Genomic DNA, 22945 nt, shown 5'->3' on the forward strand with positions numbered 1-22945 from the left:
GACTCCGAAAGGACCATGGGGAATAGCGGCTCCGCAGGAGACTGGGCACAAAGTAAAAGCTTTAGGACTAGCTGGTGTGCACTGGCTCCTCCCCCTATGACCCTCCTCCAAGCCTCAGTTAGGATACTGTGCCCGGACGAGCGTACACAATAAGGAAGGATTTTGAATCCCGGGTAAGACTCATTACCAGCCACACCAATCACACCGTACAACTTGTGATCTGAACCCAGTTAACAGCATGATAACTGAAGGAGCCTCTGAAAAGATGGCTCACAACAACAATAACCCGATTTTTGTAACAATAACTATGTACAAGTAATGCAGACAATCCGCACTTGGGATGGGCGCCCAGCATCCACTACGGACTATGAGAAATAGAATTATCGGTAAGTAAATTCTTATTTTCTCTAACGTCCTAGTGGATGCTGGGGACTCCGAAAGGACCATGGGGATTATACCAAAGCTCCCAAACGGGCGGGAGAGTGCGGATGACTCTGCAGCACCGAATGAGAGAACTCCAGGTCCTCCTCAGCCAGGGTATCAAATTTGTAGAATTTAGCAAACGTGTTTGCCCCGGACCAAGTAGCTGCTCGGCAAAGTTGTAAAGCCGAGACCCCTCGGGCAGCCGCCCAAGATGAGCCCACTTTCCGTGTGGAATGGGCTTTTACAGATTTTGGCTGTGGCAGGCCTGCCACAGAATGTGCAAGCTGAATTGTACTGCAAATCCAACGAGCAATCGTCTGCTTAGAAGCAGGAGCACCCAGCTTGTTGGGTGCATACAGGATAAACAGCGAGTCAGATTTTCTGACTCCAGCCGTCCTGGAAACATATATTTTCAGGGCCCTGACTACGTCCAGCAACTTGGAATCCTCCAAGTCCCTAGTAGCCGCAGGCACCACAATAGGTTGGTTTAAGTGAAATGCTGAAAACACCTTAGGGAGAAATTGAGGACGAGTCCTCAATTCCGCCCTGTCCGAATGGAAAATCAGATAAGGGCTTTTACAGGATAAAGCCGCCAATTCTGACACGCGCCTGGCCCAGGCCAGGGCCAACAGCATGACCACTTTCCATGTGAGATATTTTAACTCCACAGATTTAAGTGGTTCAAACCAATGTGACTTTTGGAATCCAAAAAAAAAACTACATTGAGATCCCAAGTGCCACTGGAGGCACAAAAGGAGGCTGTATATGCAGTACCCCTTTTACAAACGTCTGAACTTCAGGGACTGAAGCTAGTTCTTTTTGGAAGAAAATTGACAGGGCCGAAATTTGAACCTTAATGTACCCCAATTTCAGGCCCATAGACACTCCTGTTTGCAGGAAATGTAGGAATCGACCCAGTCGAATTTCCATCGTCGGGCCTTACTGGCCTCGCACTACGCAACATATTTTCGCCAATTGCGGTGATAATGTTTTTGCGGTTACATCCTTCCTGGCTTTGATCAGGATAGGGATGACTTCATCCGGAATGCCCTTTTTCCTTCAGGATCCGGCGTTCAACCGCCATGCCGTCAAACGCAGCCGCGGTAAGTCTTGGAACAGACAGGGTCCTTGCTGGAGCAGGTCCCTTCTTAGAGGTAGAGGCCACGGATCCTCCGTGAGCATCTCTTGAAGTTCCGGTTACCAAGTCCTTCTTGGCCAATCCGGAGCCACGAATATAGTGCTTACTCCTCACCATCTTATCAATCTCAGTACCTTGGGTATGAGAGGCAGAGGAGGAAACACATACCCTGACTGGTACACCCACGGTGTTACCAGAGCGTCTACAGCTATTGCCTGAGGGTCCCTGGACCTGGCGCAATACCTGTCGAGTTTTTCCCAACGGTTTATAATCCTGTGGAAGACTTCTGGGTGAAGTCCCCACTCTCCCCGGGTGGAGGTCGTGCTGAGGAAGTCTGCTTCCCAGTTGTCCACTCCCGGAATGAATACTGCTGACAGTGCTATCCCATGATTTTCCGCCCAGCGAAGAATCCTTGCAGCTTCTGTCATTGCCCTTCTGCTTCTTGTGCCACCCTGTCTGTTTACGTGGGTGACTGCCGTGATGTTGTCCGACTGGATCAACACCGGCTGTCCTTGAAGCAAAGGTCTTGCTAAGCTTAGAGCATTGTAAATGTCCCTTAGCTTCAGGATATTTATGTGAAGTGATGTCTCCAGGCTTGACCAATTCCTTCCCTGTGTGACTGCTCCCCAGCCTCGCAGGCTGGCATCCGTGGTTACCAGGACCCAGTCCTGAATGCCGAATCTGCGGCCCTCTAGAAGATGAGCACTCTGCAACCACCACAGGAGGGACACCCTTGTCCTTGGTGACAGGGTTATCCGCTGATGCATCTGAAGATGCGACCCGGACCATTTGTCCAGCAGGTCCCACTGGAAAGTTCTTGCGTGGAATCTGCCAAATGGGATTGCTTCGTAGGAAGCCCCCATTTTACCCAGAACCCTTGTGCATTGATGCACTGAGACTTGGCTCGGTTTGAGGAGGTTCCTGACTAGCTCGGATAACTCCCTGGCTTTCTCCTCCGGGAGAAACACCTTTTTCTGGACTGTGTCCAGGATCATCCCTAGGAACAGAAGACACGTCGACGGAACCAGCTGCGATTTTGGAATATTGAGAATCCAATCGTGCTGCCGCAACACTATCTGAGATAGTGCTACACCGACCTCCAACTGTTCCCTGGATCTTACCCTTATCAGGGAATCGTCCAAGTAAGGGATAACTAAAATTCCCTTCCTTCGAAGGAACATCATCATTTCGGCCATTACCTTGGTAAAGACCCGGGGTGCCGTGGACCATCCCTACGGCAGCGTCTGAACTGATAGTGACAGTTCTGTACCATAAACCTGAGGTACCCTTGGTGAGAAGGGTAAATTTTGACATGAAGGTAAGCATCCTTGATGTCCCGAGACATCATGTAGTCCCCTTCTTCCAGGTTCGCAATCACTGCTCTGAGTGACTCAATCTTGAATTTGAACCTCTGTATGTAAGTGTTCAAAGATTTTAGAATCGGTCTCACCGAGCCGTCTGGCTTCGGTACCACAATAGTGTGGAATAATACCCCGTTCCCTGTTGCAGGAGGGGTACCTTGATTATCACCTGCTGGGAATACAGCTTGTGAATGGCTTCCAAAACTGCCTCCCTGTCCGAGGGAGACGTCGGTAAAGTCGACTTTTGGAAACGGCGAGGGGGAGACGTCTCGAATTCCAATATGTACCCCTGAGATATTACCTGAAGGATCCAGGGGTCTACTTGCGAGTGAGCCCACTGCGCACTGAAATTCATTGAGAACGGGCCCCCACCGTGCCTGAGCTTGTAAAGCCCTAGCGTCATACTGAGGGCTTGGCAGAGGCTGGAAAGGGTTTCTGTTCCTAGGAACTGGCTGATCTCTGCAGCCTTTTTCCTCTCCCTCTGTCACGAGCAGAAAAGAGGAACCTTTTGTCCGCTTGCCAACAAAGGACTGCGCCTGATAATACGGCGTCTTATTTTGAGAGGCGACCTGGGGTACAAACGTGGATTTCCCAGCTGTTGCCGTGGCCACCAGGTCTAAAAGACCGACCCCAAATGTCCCCTTTCAAAGGCAATACTTCCAAATGACGTTTGGAATCCGCATCACCTGACCATTTTACTGGTAGAATTGGACAACGCACTTATACTTGATGCCAGTCGGCAATTATTCCGCTGTGCATCATGCATATATAGAAATGCATCTTTTAAATGCTCTATAGGCAATAATATACTATCCTTATCTAGGATATCAATATTTCCAGTCAGGGAATCCGACCATGCCAACCCAGCACTGCACCTCCAGGCTGAGGCGATAGCTGGTCGCAGTATAACACCAGTATGTGTGTAAATACCTTTTTTTGGATACCCTCCTGCTTTCTATCAGCAGGATCCTTAAGGGCGGCCATCTCATGAGAGGGTAGAGCCCTTGTTCTTACAAGCGTGTGAGCGCCTTATCCCCCCTAGGCGGTGTTTCCCAATGCATCCTAACCTCTGGCGGGAAAGGGTATGCAGCCAATACTTTTTAAGAAATTATTAATTGTTATCGGGGGGAAACCCACGCATCATCACACATTTTATTTCTCAGATTCAGGAAAACTACAGGTAGTTTTTCCCTCACCGAACATAATACCCCTTTTTTGGTGGTACTCGTATTATCAGAAATGTATAAAACATTTTCCATTGTCTCAATCATGTAACGTGTGGCCCTACTGGAAATCACGGTGGTCTCTTCACCGTCGACACAGGAGTCAGTATCCGTGTCGGCGTCTGTATCTGCCATCTGCCTGACGGCCTATGAGACGTCTGGACAGGCACAAGCTGAGTAGCCGGCTGTCTCATGTCAACCACTGTTTTTTTATATAGAGCTGACACTGTCACGTAATTTTCAACAGTACATCCACTCAGGTGTCGACCCCCTAGGGGGTGACATCACTGTTACAGACACTCTGCTCCGCCTCCACATCATTTTCCTCCTCATACATGTCGACACACACGTACCGACACCCAGCACACACACAGGGAATGCTCTGATAGAGGACAGGACCCACTTAGCCCTTTGGGGAGACAGAGGGAGAGTTTGCCAGCACACACCAGAGCGCTATATATGTACAGGGACACCCTTACAATAAGTGTCTATCCCTTATAGCTGCTTATATCTGTTATTTTGCCAAATAAGTGCCCCCCTCTCTTTTTTACCCTGTTTCTGTAGTTGCAGGATGCAGGGGAGATTCTGGGAGCCTTCCTACCAGCGGAGCTGTGTGGGAAAAATGGCGCTGTGTGCTGAGGAGATAGGCCCCGCCCCCTTCACGGCGGGCTCTTCTCCCGCTTTTTACTGGAAAACTGGCAGGGGTTAAATACATCCATATAGCCCAGGAGCTATATGTGATGTATTTTTCGCCAACTAAGGTAAATTCATTGCTTCCCAGGACGCCCCCCCCAGCGTCCTGCACCCTCAGTGACCGGAGTGTGAAGTGTGCTGAGAGCAATGGCGCACAGCTGCAGTGCTGTGCGCTACCTTATGAAGACAGGAAAGTCTTCTGCCGCCGATTTATGGACCTCTTCTTGCTTCAGCATCTGTAAGGGGGCCGGCGGCGCGGCTCCGGGACCCATCCATGGCTGGGCCTGTGATCGTCCCTCTGGAGCTAATGTCCAGTAGCCTAAGAAACCCAATCCACTCTGCACGCAGGTGAGTTCGTTTCTCTCCCCTAAGTCCCTCGATGCAGTGAGCCTGTTGCCAGCAGGTCTCACTGAAAATAAAAAACCTATTTAAACTTTTACTCTAAGCAGCTCAGGAGAGCCACCTAGATTGCCCCCATCTCGTTCGGGCACAAAATCTAACTGAGGCTTGGAGGAGGGTCATAGGGGGAGGAGCCAGTGCACACCAGCTAGTCCTAAAGCTTTTACTTTGTGCCCAGTCTCCTGCGGAGCCGCTATTCCCCATGGTCCTTTCGGAGTCCCCAGCATCCACTAGGACGTTAGAGAAATTTGACTTACCAGCCGTAGCGACAAGATCCGAGAGGCAGTCTCCAAACAACTCCACCCCTTTGTAAGGCAAGGACTCCATATGCCGCTTTGAATCGGCATCTCCCGTCCACTGTCGGGTCCACAAGAGCCGCCTAGCAGAAATAGACATAGCATTTATTCTGGAGCTTAATAAACAAATGTCTCTCTGAGCATCCCTCATATACAAGGCAGCATCTCTGATATGCTCTATGGTCATTTGAATGGCGTCCCTATCTAAGGTGTCAATTTCCGTAGATAAGGAATCTGCCTATGCCACAACCGCACTACAAACCCAGGCCGACGCCATAGCCGGTCGAGCAATAGTACCGGAATGATTGTAAATGTGCTTTAAGGTAATTTCCTGCCTGCGATCAGCAGGTTCCTTGAGGGAAGCCGTATCCTGAGAAGGTAGTGCCACCTTTTTGGACAAACGTGTCAGCGCCTTGTCAACTTTTGGCGAAGATTCCCAGCGTATCCTATCAGTTTGTGGAAAAGGATACGCCATGAGAATCCTTTTGGGAACTTGTGGTCTCCTATCTGGAGATTCCCAAGCCTTTTCGCACAAGTCACTTAATTCAAATGAGGATGGAAAAGTGACTTCAGGCTTTTTCCCTTTATACATGTGTACCCTCGTGTCAGGGACAGGGGGTTCCTCAGTAATATGCAAAAGCTCTTTAATGGCAATAATCATGTACCGTATACCCTTAGCCACCTTTGGCTGTAATTTTGCATCTTCATAGTCGACACTGGAGTCAGTATCTGTGTCATCGATCTGGGATATGGTGCGCTTCTGAGACCCCGAAGGACCTGGCGCCCCAGGGACAGGCATGAACTGGCTACCTGACTGATCCCTAGCTTCTGCCTTGTCTAATCTTTTATGCAATAGATTAACATTTGCATTCAAGACATTCAGCATATCCACCCATTCCGGTGTCGGCGTTGCCGACGGCGACCTGACATTCAAGCACTCCCCCTCCACATTAAGCGAGCCTTCCTAGTCAAACATGTCGACACACGCGTACCGACACACTTCACACACACACACACACACACACACACACACACACACACACACACACACACACACACACACACATGGAACCCCTTTCCTGAAGACAGTATCCCTGTCAAGGCCCTTTGGAGAGACAGAGAGAGAGAGTATGCCAGCACACACCCCAGCGCAATAACCCTGGAGACCAACAAAAAAGGTTTTTCCCCAGCAGCGCTGTATAATGTGTAAACCGCCAATTATGTGCCCCCCCCCCTCTCTTTTAAGCACCCTTTCACCATGTGTAAGCAGGGGAGAGTCCAGGGAGCTTCCTCTCAGCAGTGCTGTGGAGAGAAAATGGCGCTGGTGAGTGCTGAGGGAGAAGCCCCGCCCCCTCGGCGGCGGGCTTCTGTCCCGCTCAAACTTAGTAAAATATGGCGGGGGCTCTTTTATATACATGTACAGAGCCCACCTGTACATGAATATAGTCTTTTTGCCATGCAGAGGTTTATATTGCTGCCCAGGGCGCCCCCCCCCCCTGCGCCCTGCACCCTTACAGTGACCGGAGTATGTGAGGTGTATGGGAGCAATGACGCACAGCTGCAGTGCTGTGCGTTACCTCAGTGAAGCTGAAGGCTTCTGCCGCCTGACGACTTCTGTCTTCTGTACTTCTAGCTCTGTGAGGAGAACGGCGGTGCGGCTCCGGGGGTGGACGCCCAGTAAGAACCTGCGTTCACCCCCTCTGGAGCTAATGGTGTCCAGTAGCCGAGGAAGCAGAGCCTATCTTTGACAAGAAGGTCTGCTCCTCTCTCCTCAGTCCCTCGATGCAGGGAGCCTGTTGCCAGCAGTGCTCCCTGTGAAAAAGTAGTAAAAGGTAGAAAAAAAAAATCCAAACAAAAATGCTTCTAGGCAGAGAACTCTGGAGAGCTCTCTGCAGTGCACCCATCTTGCTCTGGGCACAGTGTAAAACTGAGGTCTGGAGGAGGGGCATAGAGGGAGGAGCCAGTGCACACCCAGAATCCAAAGCTTTCTTAAGGTGACCTATCTCCTGCGGAGCCCGTCTATTCCCCATGGTCCTTACGGAGTCCCAGCATCCTCAAGGACGTTAGAGAAATACATTTTTGTTTAAAGCATAAAAATATCACCGCCGGTTAAATGGCTGTTGCTATATAAGAAAAAATAAGAATTTACTTACCGATAATTCTATTTCTCGTAGTCCGTAGTGGATGCTGGGGACTCCGTCAGGACCATGGGGTTTAGCGGCTCCGCAGGAGACAGGGCACAATAATAAAAGCTTTAGGATCAGGTGGTGTGCACTGGCTCCTCCCCCCATGACCCTCCTCCAAGCCTCAGTTAGGATACTGTGCCCGGACGAGCGTGCATAATAAGGAAGGATATTGAATCCCGGGTAAGACTCATACCAGCCACACCAATCACACCGTACAACCTGTGATCTGAACCCAGTTAACAGTATGATAACAACGAAGGAGCCTCTGAAAAGATGGCTCACAACAAGAATAACCCGATTTTTGTAACAATAACTATGTACAAGTATTGCAGACAATCCGCACTTGGGATGGGCGCCCAGCATCCACTACGGACTACGAGAAATAGAATTATCGGTAAGTAAATTCTTATTTTCTCTAACGTCCTAAGTGGATGCTGGGGACTCCGTCAGGACCATGGGGATTATACCAAAGCTCCCAAACGGGCGGGAGAGTGCGGATGACTCTGCAGCACCGAATGAGAGAACTTCAGGTCCTCCTCAGTCAGGGTGTGCCCCTGACCAAGTAGCAGCTCGGCAAAGTTGTAAAGCCGAGACCCCTCGGGCAGCCGCCCAAGATGAGCCCACTTCCTTGTGGAATGGGCTTTTACTGATTTTGGCTGTGGCAAGCCTGCCACAGAATGTGCAAGCTGAATTGTACTACAAATCCAGCGAGCAATCGTCTGCTTAGAAGCAGGAACACCCATCTTGTTGGGTGCATACAGGCTAATCAGCGAGTCAGATTTTCTGACTCCAGTCGTCCTGGAAACATATATTTTCAGGGCCCTGACAACGTCAAGTAACTTGGAGTCCTCCAAGTCCCTAGTAGCCGCAGGATACCACAATAGGTTGGTTCATGTGAAAAACAGAAAACACCTTAAGGAGAAATTGAGGACGAGTCCTCAATTCTGCCCTGTCAGAATGAAAAATTAAGTAAGGGCTTTTATATGATAAAGCCGCCCATTCTGACACACGCCTGGCTGAAGCCAGGGCTAATAGAATCTTCACCTTCCATGTGAAATATTTTAATTCCACAGTGGTGAGTGGATCAAACCAATGTGACTTTAGGAAACTCAAAACAACATTGAGATCCCAAGGTGCCACTGGGGGCACTAAAGGAGGCTGTATATGCAGTACCCCTTTTACAAACGTCTGAACTTCAGGCACTGAAGCCAGTTCTTTCTGGAAGAAATTCGACAGGGTCGAAATTTGAACCTTAATGGACCCTAATTTTAGGCCCATAGACAGTCCTGTTTTCAGGAAATGTAGGAAACGACCCAGTTGGAATTCCTCTGTAGGGACCTTCTTGGCCTCACACCACGCAACAATGTTTTGCGGTTACATCCTTCCTGGCTTCGACCAGGGTAGGGATGACTTCATCTGGAATGCCCTTTCAGGATCCGGCGTTCAACTGCCATGCCGTCAAACGCAGCCGCGGTAAGTCTTGGAACAGACAAGGCCCCTGCTGGAGCAGGTCCTTTCTTAAAGGTAGAGGCCACGGTTCTTCCGTGAGCATCTCTTGAAGTTCCGGGTACCAAGTCCTTCTTGACCCATCCGGAACCACGAGTATCGTTCTTACTCATCTCCTTCTTATGATTCTCAGTACTTTTGGTATGAGATGCATAGGAGGGAACACATACCCTGACTGGTACACCCACAGTGTTACCAGAGCGTCCACCGCTATTGCCTGAGGGTCCCTTGACCTGGCGCAATATTTGTCTAGTTTTTTGTTCAGGCGGGACGCCATCATGTCCACCTTTGGTTTTTCCCAACGGTTTACAATCATGTGGAAGACTTCCCGCTGAAGTCCCCACTCTCCCGGGTGGAGGTTATGCCTGCTGAGGAAGTCTGCTTCCCAGTTTTCCACTCCCGGAATTAACACTGCTGAGAGTGTTATCACATGATTTTTCGCCCAGCGAAGAATCCTTGCAGTTTCTGTCATTTCCCTCCTGCTTCATGTGCCGCCCTGTCTGTTTACGTGGGCGACTGCCGTGATGTTGTCCCACTGGATCAATACCGGCTGACCTTGAAGCAGAGGTCTTGCTAAGCTTAGAGCCTTGTAAATTGCCCTTAGCTCCAGTATATTTATGTGGAGAGAAGTCTCCAGACTTGATCACACTCCCTGGAAATTTTTTTTTTCCTTGTGTGACTGCTCCCCAGCCACTCAGGCTGGCATCCGTGGTCACCAGGACCCAGTCCTGAATGTCGAATCTGCGGCCCTTTCATAGATGAGCACTCTGCAGCCACCGCAGAAGAAAACACCCTTGTCCTTGGAGACAGGGTTATCCGCTGATGCATCTGAAGATGCGATCCGGACCATTTTCCCAGCAGATTCCACTGAAAGGTTCTTGCGTGAAATCTACCGAATGGGATCGCTTTGTAAGAAACCACCATTTTTCACAGGACCCTTGTGCAATGATGCACTGATACTTTTCCTGGTTTTAGGAGGTTCCTGACTAGCTCGGATAACTCCCTGGCCTTCTTCTCCGGGAGAAAACATCCTTTTCTGGACTGTGTCCAGAATCATTCCTAGGAACATTAGACGTGTCGTCGGAAAAAGCTGCGATTTTGGAATATTTAGAATCCACTCGTGCTGTCGTAGAACTACTTGAGATAGTGCTACTCCGACCGCCAACTGTTCTCTGGACCTTGCCCTTATCAGGAAAGCGTCCATATTTCTTTTAGGAAGAATCATCATTTCGGCCATTACCATGGTAAAGACCCGGGGTGCCGTGGACAATCCAAACGGCAGCTTCTGAACTGATAGTGACAGTTCTGTACCACGAACCTGAGATACCCTTGGTGAGAAGGGCAAAATTTGGACATGTAGGTAAGCGTCCCTGATATCCAGTGACACCATATCGTCCTGGTTCGCTATCACTGCTCTGAGTGACTCCATCTTGATTTGAACCCTTGTATGTAATTGTTCAAATCTTTTAGATCTCACCGAGCCGTTTGGCTTCAGTACCACAATATAGTGTGGAATAATACCCCTTCCCTTGTTGTAGGAGGGGTACTTTGATTATCACCTGCTGGGAATACAGCCTGTGAATTTTTTCCCAATACTGCCTCCCTGTCGGAGGGAGACGTTGGTAAAGCAGACTTCAGGAACTTGTGAGGGGAAGACGTCTCGAATTTCCAATGTACACCTGGGATACTACGTGTAGGATCCAGGAGTCCACTTGCGAGTGAGCCCACTGCGTGCTGAAACTCTTGAGATGACCCCCCACCGCACCTGAGTCCGCTTGTATGGCCCCAGCGTCATGCTGCGGACTTGGCAGAAGCTGTGGAGGACTTCTGTTCCTGGGAATGGGCTGCCTGCTGCAGTCTTCTTCCCTTTCCTCTAACCCTGGGCAGATATGACTGGCCTTTTGCCCGCCTGCCTTTATGGGTACGAAAGGACTGAGACTGAAAAGACTGTGTCCTTTTCTGCTGAGATGTGACTTGGGGTAACAAAAGTGGACTTTCCAGCTGTTGCCATGGCCACCAGGTCCGATGGACCGCCCCTTTATACGGCAATACTTCCATGTGCCGTCTGGAATCTGCATCACCTGACCACTGTCGTGTCTATAAACATCGTCTGGCAGATATGGACATCACATCTACTCTTGATGCCAGAATGCAAATATCCCTCTGCGCATCTCGCATATATAGAAATGCATCCTTAAAATGCTCTATAGTCAATAAAATATTGTTCCTGTCAAGGGTATCAATATTTTCAGTCAGGAAATCCGACCAAGCCCCCCCAGCGCTGCACATCCAGGCTGAGGCGATTGCTGGTCGTAGTATAACACCAGTATGTGTGTATATACTTTTTAGGATATTTTTCAGCTTCCTATCAGCTGGCTCTTTGAGGGCGGCTGTATCTGGAGACGGTAACGCCACTTGTTTTTATAAGCGTGTGAGCGCCTTATCCACCCTAAGGTGTGTTTCCCAACTCGCCCTCACTTCTGGCGGGAAAAGGTATACCTCCAATAATTTTCTATCGGAGGAAACCCACGTATCATCACACACTTTAATTTATCTGATTCAGGAAAAACTACAAGTAGATTATTCCCACCCTACATAATACCCTTATTTGTGGTACTTGTAGTATCAGAAATATGTAACATCTCCTTCATTGCCCTTAACATGTAACGTGTGGCCCTAAAGGAAAATACATTTGTTTCTTCACCGTCGACACTGAAGTCAGTGTCCGTGTCGACCAACTGAGGTAAATGGGCGTTTTTACAAGCCCCTGACGGTGTCTGAGACGCCTGGACAGGTACTAATTTGTTTGCCGGCCGTCTCATGTCGTCAACCGACCTTGCATCGTGTTGACATTATCACGTAATTCCTAAATAAGCCATCCATTCCGGTGTCGACTCCCTAGAGAGTGACATCACCAATACAGGCAATTTGCTCCGCCTCCTCACCAACATCGTCCTCCTACATGTCGACACACACGTACCGACACACAGCACACACACAGGGAATGCTCTGATAGAGGACAGGACCCCACTAGCCCTTTGGGGAGACAGAGGGAGAGTTTGCCAGCACACACCAAAAACGCTATAATTATACAGGGACAACCCCTTATACAAGTGTTTTCCCTTATAGCATTTTCACATATGTAATCATATCGCCAAATAAGTGCCCCCCCTCTCTGTTTTAACCCTGTTTCTGTAGTGCAGTGCAGGGGAGAGCCTGGGAGCCTTCCTCACAGCAGAGCTGAGCAGGAAAATGGCGCCGTGTGCTGAGGAGAATAGGCCCCGCCCCCTAAAACGGCGGGCTCTTCTCCCGGAGTTTGTGAGATCTGGCAGGGGTTAAATACATCCATATAGCCTCAAGGGCTATATGTGATGTATTTTAGCCATAAAAAAGGTATAATACATTGCTGCCCAGGGCGCCCCCCCCAGCGCCCTGCACCCTCAGTGACCGCTGGTATAAAGTGTGCTGACAACAATGGCGCACAGCTGCAGTGCTGTGCGCTACCTTATGAAGACAAAGTCTCCTGCCGCCTGTTTCTGGATCAACTTCGGCATCTGCAAGGGGGGTCGGCGGCACGGCTCCGGGACGAACCCCAGGGTGAGACCTGTGTTCCGACTCCCTCTGGAGCTAATGGTGTCCAGTAGCCTAAGAAGCAAATCCATCCTGCACGCAGGTGAGTTTACTTCTCTCCCCTAAGTCCCTCGTAGCAGTGAGCCTGTTGCCAGCAGGACTCACTGAAAATAAAAAACCTAACTTAAACTTTTATTCTAAGCAGCTCAGGAGAGCCACCTAGATTGCACCCTTCTCGGCCGGGCACAAAAATCTAACTGAGGCTTGGAGGAGGGTCATGGGGGGAGGAGCCAGTGCACACCACCTGATCCTAAAGCTTTTATTATTGTGCCCTGTCTCCTGCGGAGCCGCTAAACCCCATGGTCCTGACGGAGTCCCCAGCATCCACTTAGGACGTTAGAGAAATACACTGCAAAGAACAAAAATAATAGCTAGCACTGCAATAACTAAATGTTATTCCAAGGCACCATATTGAAAAAAAACTGTATAAAATAAGACTTCAGCCCAATTACAGAGCACATCATCCGATCAATACTGTAAACTGATGACAGTATAACATCTGTAATTACTGAACACTGTATGCTTGTTAGATTTTCATAGGTTCTGCAGCAGTAAAAGCTATTGATATACGCATTATGTCATGATAAAGGACACAGTCCCCTTAGGACTCCTGATGTCCTGGTTACTCTCTGGCCACATGGTCTGTGTGTCACTGGTACTGTATGGTGAATAACATGCTGAACGAGACCGTAAATAGTCAGTTTTTTAAACAAAAAATTATATATTAAGTATCCATTCTGTATAAAGGTCACTATGATACAATACTGCCCCTGATGCTACTATACATATGGGCACCATTAAATCATAACAAACACTACGATACAGGCTTGGATGACATGAAAATAATCCAATTTAAAAAGGTCAGCCTTGCGGTAATTGGAGTTACAGTATACACGTCACATCACATCATTTACAATGTGGTCAGAGAAAGGAGAACATCATTTTGGACGGATTTGGTTAGTAGGTGCAATGCAATCTCATCACACCCCACAATGACCGGATTCTCCAGATTTCATTAGCAAAATCCAGATGCATCTTAAACAGGCAGGATGATTGCTGGAGAATGTTTGCCGTAGAGGGCTGGTGGGCGAGAACATCCAGTGCATAGCAATGTTGGGACAATATGGTCCTTTTCAAATCACACATAAAAAGATGTCATCCCCACTACCACTAAATAATTTTGCACGGAAATAATAATCGTCCACTAGAGTTCCTTTATCAAATACAGGTAGATAAATCCATATTTGATATATTGAAAATCACCAATAAGATCTGACGTGTACATAAACGGTCCACTTTAAAAATGATCTGGTGTAGGTCACAGGGAACCTCTATAACTAATACCAAATAAAAGGGTTCCATATGAATGTTACCAATTTTTCCAATATAACTTTGGTGGGCATTGCTTCCTTGGGACCACTGTCATTCAGGGCTAAGCAGTGCCAAAGGCGATGGGCAGAGGACCTGTTAAATACCGAAAATGTGGAGGCAGACCCCCTTCCTAAGGACTTATTGGAGGGGAGGGCTTAGTATAAATAAAATCCAGAGTGGTAAACCCCTTTCATTTTCAGTCGGTTGGCACAATCCAGGTTAAAACTGCAGCCAAAAAATAGTTTTAGATCCTTAGGTATTTGTACAGATTGACAAGAAGGGTTACATTGTCCCCTTTATCATGACGGCACAATGCAGAGGTAATGGTGGTTATCGGATTAATAGACGTAACAATCATTGGCTACATGAGAGATGTGAGGCTAAGGGTGTCATTCACTAATGGAACAATTTAGGGTGGAATACAGACAATATGGTGAAATTATTTCGGTACCTGTTACCCTGATGGTTCCTCCTGCTAGTGATAAAAAAAGACAAATATTAAAGAAAAAAGAAATTAGAAGAGATATACACCGTGTGCAATGCCAATCATGCAGTTCTAATTCATAGGCCTTTCCAGTGACATGTTGCCATAGGAGATTACAGTAACAAAACCTAGAACACAGTGACGTCACCTAATTCAGGCGTATTCCTATTGGAGGAGCTGCTCTGGCCAATGTTGTAAACCGAGCTGGCTAGTTTATGTATGGAACATTGGTAAATGTCAGGTGTACATTAACCCCAAATGTGTGGAATAATAGTCTTTCCTTTTTGCTATTTCTGCAGGTTCTGACCCTCAAGAAGACCAGTAGGCTATTAAGGTTTACTCGCACAAGACTGGCGCCAGTGAAAGTGAATGACAGGAAAGACATTAAGAGAGCGTCAACAGTCTTCCCAAAGAGACAGAGGTGGGGATTGCTGTGTTGCAGATGTATAGTCAGACAGTTCTACTTCAGTGAACAATTCCTCGGGTTCCTAAGGGCCTGGCACTGTACTGGGCAATTTCACAAGGGAAGCCCGCAAGGAAGGTGTACTAACAATACTGAAGAGGAGTGCTGGACCAGCCGGATCAGCGTTTTCCACCTCCCGTCAGTAATGTGCAGACCACCACTAAAATAACCTTTTACTTTGGGGATTGCGGACACTCAGCCAATCAACTGACTATGAAGTAGTGACCTCAGAAGCGTGGGCTCCATGCTGTCACTAGCTTCCAGGTAGCTGATGGCTTCCATTCTCATTAATATGCGGGTAAGCAATGAGTCCGCTTTCAAGGGAAGAGTTGGAAGCAAATAAAAAGTAACTTAGCACCTTGGTAAAACCACGCTTGGGCAGATGTAACATGTGCAGAGAATTAGATTTGGGAGGGAAGGATCTTAGTTGACCTCTTGATTACAGGTATAAATAAAGCTGTCTGGCATTTGTTGGCTACATGCAAAAGCAGACTGTATTTACGCCAGTGTTTACCGCATGGGTTAAGCTCTGAGTAGAACACCTTGAGCTATTAAATTAATGGTCAATTCCTGTGCAGTAAACCCACAGGTAGCACGATAACCTATAAATTCTGCGTCAAGTGCTGGAGTCTATGGGTTTCCCAGATGGTGCATTTTAATGCGGGTTTCCCCCCGTAAGTGGACCCTCTAACACGCAGGGTTTAACTCGGCTAACTGAACAGGCCCCTGTATCAGAGTTATACAGTGGATTCATTGCATACCAGCACGTTATGCATCTTGGAACCATAAAGGCGTCTCTAGTGTGATTAAATTTCCAGTAAATCCCCAGCTATCGAAGCTTGAAAATACCCAGATGCATTTCCAAAAATATGTTATAAATATATTATAAATGATATTAATTTGATTTATCGTAATTTTGAATAATTAAATAATTCCAGTGCGTGTCATACAGTAATCAGATAGAACGGTCAGGCAAAAAACAGATGCCATGTCAGCGTTGAGGGTATTTACGGGGTCATTCCGAGATGATTGCTAGCTGCCGTTGTTCGCAGCGCAGTGGTCAGTGAAAAAACGGCTAATCTGCGCATGCGTATGCACCGCAATGCGCATGCGCAACGTACAGGTACAAAGAGCATTGTGGTTTTGCACAGGTTCTAGCGAAGCTTTCAGTCGCATGGCCGAAAGCAGGAAGATTGACATGAAGTGGGCGTTTCTGGGTGTCAAACAACCGTTTTCAGGGAGTGCTTAGAAAAACGCAGGCGTGGCTGGGCGGGTGTGTGACGTCAAAAGCCGTCCCTCCGTCGTTAGAATCAACGCACACAAAGAGTAACTACAGGGCTGGTCTTGTTTTGCACAAAATGATTTTGCAGGCGCTCTGCTGCACAAGCGTTCGCACTTCTGCAAAGTGAAAATACACTCCCCGGTGGGCGGCGACAATGCGTTTGCACAGCTGCTAAAAGTAGCTAGCGAGCGATCAACTCAGAATGATCCCCTTAGGTACAAGATACCAAAGGAGCATTGCCCATTTCTGGGTATTACCATACTGTCAGTAGAGCCTGTTTTTGATTGCACTTCATGTCTTGTACCCACACAGGAACTTGCACTGGATTGAGTCACCTGCACCGTTAATAGTATATCTAGATATTTACATGTGTGTGCACTGAGCACTGAAAACCAATGTTTCTAATAGGACATTTCCGTGACCTATCTTATATTAAACCCTCCCATCTATTTGCAACGTAATTTACATGCAGCGATTATAGGGTTCTCTACAGGTGGGCAGCAGCTAAAGTCTGCCAAGCCGGTTGTACAAGTACTGTACATCTATTATTGTTTAAAGTAACCTTGACTGATGACCCGGAAATCTTATGAAATATTAAAATGATTAAAGACTACTAGATGCAGATAAACAGATTCTCTGTACATACGACACTGCTAATACAATATGTTTTGGCAGAACATGAAACTAGTTACATAAAGGATAACGTTTCCCTTAATAACATACGTCTTTCATGGATAATTCAGAATAAGGTTATGTATTATTAACCAATTATAAAACCATTGTTCTTTTGTGTTGCTAATGGTTTCAGGCCGCCAGTAGCAGTGCCTAATAAAGATGAATGGGAACTAATCATTTTATTTAATGTCTGCAGAGCGAAATTAAAGGTTAACGCGATTAGAGAGCCTAGCTCATTATATAATTGCAGAACTCCACAGGAAGCACCTGGCTGGTTCTGGTCATTCCGACCAAGCGTTTTAACTGTCTGGTCACCTACCCCAACCAGGTATTCAGCTCCGTGGCTATAAGACCTACCTGTTGGTTATTAACTTGCTCTGTAGGCAGGTTCTGGGAGGAGCGGCTGCGAGGCGGCGCCTGGGGAGGCGGGTCTAGGCTTTGCAGAGGGGGTGTTTGGGTGGTGGGATGTAATGCTGTAGGCAATAGAGGCTCTGGCAGTGTTTGGCAGGGCGGCTGGGAGGTAGGGCTGGGCTGGATTGGAGTTGCAAACTGGGGTTTCATGGGTTCAGGAAGAGAAGGAAACACTGAAAAACATTTAAGCAGAAAAAAAAAAATTAGAACATATTATGTGCACAGAGCATTCGGGGAGGAGTCACTTTTGCCACAAAACTTGATAAATGTATCATCCGCTCACATAGTCACAGGGTTGGGACAAGTTTCGATTGTGCAGCCGATGTTTGCGTCTTTACGCACTAGACCAGGCCTGGCCAACCTGTGGCGCTCCAGCTGTTGTGAAACTACAAGTCCCAGCACACCCTCCCACAGATAAGCTGGTAAAGCATGCTGGGACTTGTCGTTTCACACCAGCCGCAGAGACCCAGGTTGGTCAGGCCTGCACCAGACGGCACAGCAGTGTCTATAGACGCACAGATGTACACCAAGGATGCACTTTGTAACGGCAACAGCATAAAGCCGCAGGCGCAACTTCGGCAAGAAACAATAAAGTGCCTGCTTCTGCATGCTACTCTAGATCACGCCTGCGTCTGACCTTACATGGGAAGAATACGTAACGTACCTTTAGGAGGCTCGGCAGCAGCGGCTTTCACTGGTGGCTCCATGGTTGGCCGGGCTTGCGTTGGTCGAATATGGCTTTGGGGGACACTAATAACACCGGCGCGAGGAGGAATGGTCTAAAATCACAATGAAAAGCAGTAAGATCAATCTTTTTTTTTTCCCATGTAGGATTTCCCCACTAGCCCCACTACAAATCATTTAGGTGAGCCATAAATTACGCAAAGAATGAAATAGAATAAACCGTAACTCTAACAGCCACTATGTAGTACGCGAGGAGTACAGGAGCTTGTAGGAAAGCCGGATTTGTAACATTCCCTCTAAATGATTTTAGAGAAGAGGAGGAACCCTAGAACCACGCTACATTTGCGTTCGTGACGATGCTCAAGGTTGGCCAAGCCTCACTCCGCTACATGCAACACAACCATTTAGTTTCTGCCTCCACAGAGGACTATAGATCACACTTTAGAGAGAGATAAAGTGGAGAAATTGCCCATAGCAACTTCTCTGCTTTCTCTCTCTCGATGGTTTGATACATCTCACCCTATGTCTTTATCCTTTGTTTTAATGGTGGCACTTAGTTTTGGCTACCTTGTACCTGTATGTTTGCGTTTTATGTATATTCTGTCTTCACCACTGTGAATTCTATTCCATTGGGGGAACACTGGTGACAAGGGTGGGCACGTTATAACTAAAAAAACTATAACTTAATTCCATAGTTTCTCCCACCCACATCCCATGCCTGCCGAGATCACATCAGTTATGTGTAACCAAGACCCACAGGACAGAACAGAGACAAATGAGCAAAAAGGAGGAGGAACAACAGCCACCTCCTAAACCATGAAACGGAAAACAATATTACGTGTTAAGGGTAACGCCCAGCGTCCCCCAATGGACTCCAAGAAAAAGCTTTAACGTTAGTATAATAAAAGAATCAAATTTCTTTTTCGCCGATTGGGAGACACTGGAACATGTATAGGGTGTGAAACTCCTTCCTTCCAAAATGGCCATCCCTGGATGCAAACACGTGAAACGTACAATCTTTTGAATTCTAAAACAGACCACAAGGTGGCGCTCAGTCGAGGTGCAATGTGCTCCGAGATTTACAGAACAGGCTGCCCAGCCCCTCACTGTAAGGTTGATGCTAGATTCAAGTGGCCTAAGAGCCCTTTTACGTCAGGGGGAGGAGCCACGACACAAGGGGGAGGAGCTAGGCCAGCAGGATAGTTCCTCTACTATCCACGCCACCAACTATTACCTTTAGTAATCAGGTGGCGAGCGAAGCAAGCCCGCGAGGGTACTTTTCTAGTACCCTTTTCGGCCGTAGCTCCTCCCCCTGGTGATGTGTCTCCTCCCCTAGCGACGTCAGAAGGTCCCTTCTCCCACTCCAATTTCGAACCAACCCTCACTGTAAGCTTAGGCATTGGTGTGTAAGTAATACAACAAGCAATGTGACAGCTAGGAGGCCAGCCAATTTCCTTTCGATGCATTATGGAGGACTAAGACATCCTCTGTCTTGCAGAACAAAAATCCTCAAAGACCATCCATATCTAATGAGCAAAAAGAGTCGTCTTCTTCTGTAGACTTAGGACAGACCAAAGCCGGAATCACAATATCCTGATTAATATGAAACTGGAGACCAGTTTTGGCTGATGGGAAAGCTTGGACCTAAAAACAGGCCGATCCTCGTGGAAAATGAGAAAGCGGTCTATCTTGTAAGTCTCCCTATGAAACTCCTAGCAGAAGAAATGGGAAAAAAAAGGAAAATGGGCTTCAGGACGCTGTAAGGCATCCGACACCCACCCATTTATGCAATTTCCTAGCATTCCAGGTCAGACTTTCACAGAGCCTGCAGATATCTGCGTGATCTCTGAAAAGCCATCTATTTATTTATTACTCCCCATCTATACTACTCACACATACAGAGCCGGATTAAGGATCCGGGGGGCCTGGGGTACTGAAGACATGGGGGCCCCCTAAAAACTAATAATATATATATATATATATATATATATATATATATATATATATATATATATATATATACATACATACACGGTATCTCTCAACCTAGGAATATATCAGCAGTGCGGGTGGCACGCACGGGACTGGATTCAATTCAAATAACTGGACACAAGATTCTCCTTCACAATAAACATTTTGGCATTATTAATCTTCGTTAGGATCCTGGCAAAGGTTAATAATTCTGAAATGTTGATCATGAAAGAGACTGTTTTTGTTCAGTTATCTGAATTGAATGTCAGTCCCGTGCATGCCACCCGCACTGCTGATTATATTATATATATATACACACACACACACACACACACACACACACAGATATATGTAGTGTATATATATATATATATATATATATATATATATATATATATATATATATATACACTGACATTTCTGGGGACCTACGGGGCACCAGCTTAACTGCCACCCACACACCACCTCGACCACCAAGAGAGAGGGAGAAGGAGAGAGGGGGGAATGAAAGGAGAGAGACAGAGAGAGAGGTAGAGAGAAAGAGAGAGGGAGAGAGAAAGAGAGAGGGAGAGAGAAAGAGGGGGACTAAGAGAGAAAAAGAGAGAGAGGGAGATGGACAGAGGGGGAGCTGAGAGAGGGAGAGAGAAAGAGAGAGGGAGTGAGAAAGAAAGAGGGGGACTAAGAGAAAAAGAGAGAGAGAGGGAGATGGACAGAGGGGGAGCTGAGGGAGAGAGAGAGAGAGGGATAGAGAGGAAGAGGCGGAGGGAAAGGCAGAAAGAAAGAGATAGAGAGGGGAGGGAGAGGAAGAGAAAAGGAGGGAGAGGGAGAAAGAAAGAGAGGTAGAGAGAGGGGTGAGAGAGAGCAGGAGGGTTGAGGTTAGATCCAAGTGGCCTAAGGGACCTTTTCCATAAGGGGGAGGAGCCACGACACAAGGGGGAGGAGCTAAGCGGGAGGGGGATGAGAGATTTAATGAGAGTGGAAATAAAGTAGCAAATGTACGCTGACACTTACCACACTGTTTCAGTGTCAGCTTCCTCTTTTGTGGAGCCGGCAGTGCTGCAGATTGTGCATCCTCCTGCCGCCATCATTGTCACGCTGCAGCTCCTGTCACATCTGCTGTGGCTCCTGTCACGTCTGGGATATAGCAGGTGAGGCATGGAGGGTTGGCGCAGCGTAGTGCGGGTGCAGTGCGCCGGGCGTAAGGAGATGATGTCATTCTTAGCCAGCACAGTATGAGAACTGGACAGGTGACCGTGGGTGAGGAGGGGGCGGGCGGGTGTTACCGTAGTGATGTGCGCCGCGTAATTGACAATGTTTTTGTAGCCTACCTGTGCCACAGTGCAGCGACAGGCTGGTGACCGGTGCGATCAATTACAGGGACACGGGGGCCCCTGAGAAATGGGGGGCCCGGGGTAACGTATCCCCTGGGACCCCCCCTTAATCCGGCTCTGCACACATACTGCCCCCAACACTCAGAGCCACACTTGTTCCTCTTGTGTCAGCTATGGCCTCCTCTAACCAGAGCCATTCCTTCCCTTTCTCCTTATATCTGCATATACTTTGTCTACCTTGAATATCTCTGTTTTACGTATGTCCTGTTCTTCCCTACAGTCCGGTACATTGAGCACTGTTGTGCCTTACAAATCTACAAACAGAATAATAATACAAATACTGCTAAAAGTGTAACAATTGGGTAAAAATAAATCATTTTAAAAGAAAAAACGTAAAAAAAAAAAAAAAGAAAGAAAGGCTAAATCGCAGTTTCATTTGCAAGAACGGTACGTGCTGGATAGAGGACACACGGAGAGGATACTCACTGGTCTGACAGAAACGCAGGCGGCAGCAGCTGGAGCTACAGACTGGGGAGGAAGTTGTCCTCGAACTGAAAAGAACAAGTGAAAAGGCAGAAGGTTATCCAATGCACCACTGCACGCTTACTCAGCACTGTGCTCTCATATGTCTTCAATTAGCAGGCAGGACATAGCACATGCATAATTAATTAGCAATCAGCAGCCGCCATTTCCCCTTCGGTCATCCTCACTCCTCGTTTTCAAGACTGTAAGCTTCCTGGAACAGGGATCTCCCTCTCCTCCCACCTGTACATCCTTGTGTTATGTCTCTAGTATGCCCTGTACGTCACTTGCTTGTTACGTCACCTGTCTGTCTTATGTTTTAGGTTTGCTTTCTCGCTGTTGTCACAATAACGCTTTTTGAATGTCCTGGATTTTTCCTATTGGTCCTCTGTGCGCTAAGTCCCCACTGTGCAACGCTGCACAAATATGTAGCACCCTTTAAATAAATAATAATAACATTGTTACACTATCAGGCAACCAGACAAAATATAATCTTTGCTAATAAGACACAATTCTGAGTCAGAACGCGTCTGCGTAACCGTACGGCTGTGGCAGCCTATTAAATAGCTTATGCTAATGCAAGAATGCGCCCGCGTATGCAGAACATCTGTGCGGCTGCATGAGGAAAGCTGCCCTGCCCACTGTTGTTCCGTCTGCGGCTGTAACAGTATCTGGGCAAGCAGCAGCCCCACGCTCTATCTGTTCGACACAGGTGACCCGTCTCCACCCGCACGCTATGGAAGCTGGCTTACGAGCCCACAACACGGAACAGTTCCAAGCATCTGAACAATTTGCCCGCACTTGCGATCCCTGTTCCGTATGTGCAAGCTTCATCCAGTGCACGCGCAGCATGCTGAAATCAGCGAGATCCGTACGCAAACCCACGTGTCGGAGAG

The 22945-nt window shown here is 47.6% G+C and overlaps 1 protein-coding gene across 7 annotated transcripts in view; it reads right to left on the reverse strand.

Moving 5' to 3' along the window:
- SYNJ1 (synaptojanin 1) overlaps positions 1–22945 on the reverse strand; it is a 153265-nt gene that overhangs the window by 14327 nt on the left and 115993 nt on the right. For 5 of the 7 annotated variants that reach the window (XM_063956445.1, XM_063956446.1, XM_063956448.1 and 2 more), the window contains 3 exons: positions 22014–22078; positions 18206–18320; positions 17488–17714 (listed from right to left, as the gene is read on the reverse strand). In XM_063956445.1, coding sequence (XP_063812515.1) covers positions 17488–17714; positions 18206–18320; positions 22014–22078 — 407 coding nt within the window. Of the gene's footprint in view, positions 1–14677; positions 14702–17487; positions 17715–18205; positions 18321–22013; positions 22079–22945 lie in introns of all 7 variants that reach the window. The other 2 variants (XM_063956450.1, XM_063956449.1) reach the window with 2 other exon arrangements.

Source organism: Pseudophryne corroboree, chromosome 2 (genome assembly GCF_028390025.1).
Source record: "Pseudophryne corroboree isolate aPseCor3 chromosome 2, aPseCor3.hap2, whole genome shotgun sequence".
NCBI classification, from domain to species: Eukaryota; Metazoa; Chordata; class Amphibia; order Anura; family Myobatrachidae; genus Pseudophryne; species Pseudophryne corroboree.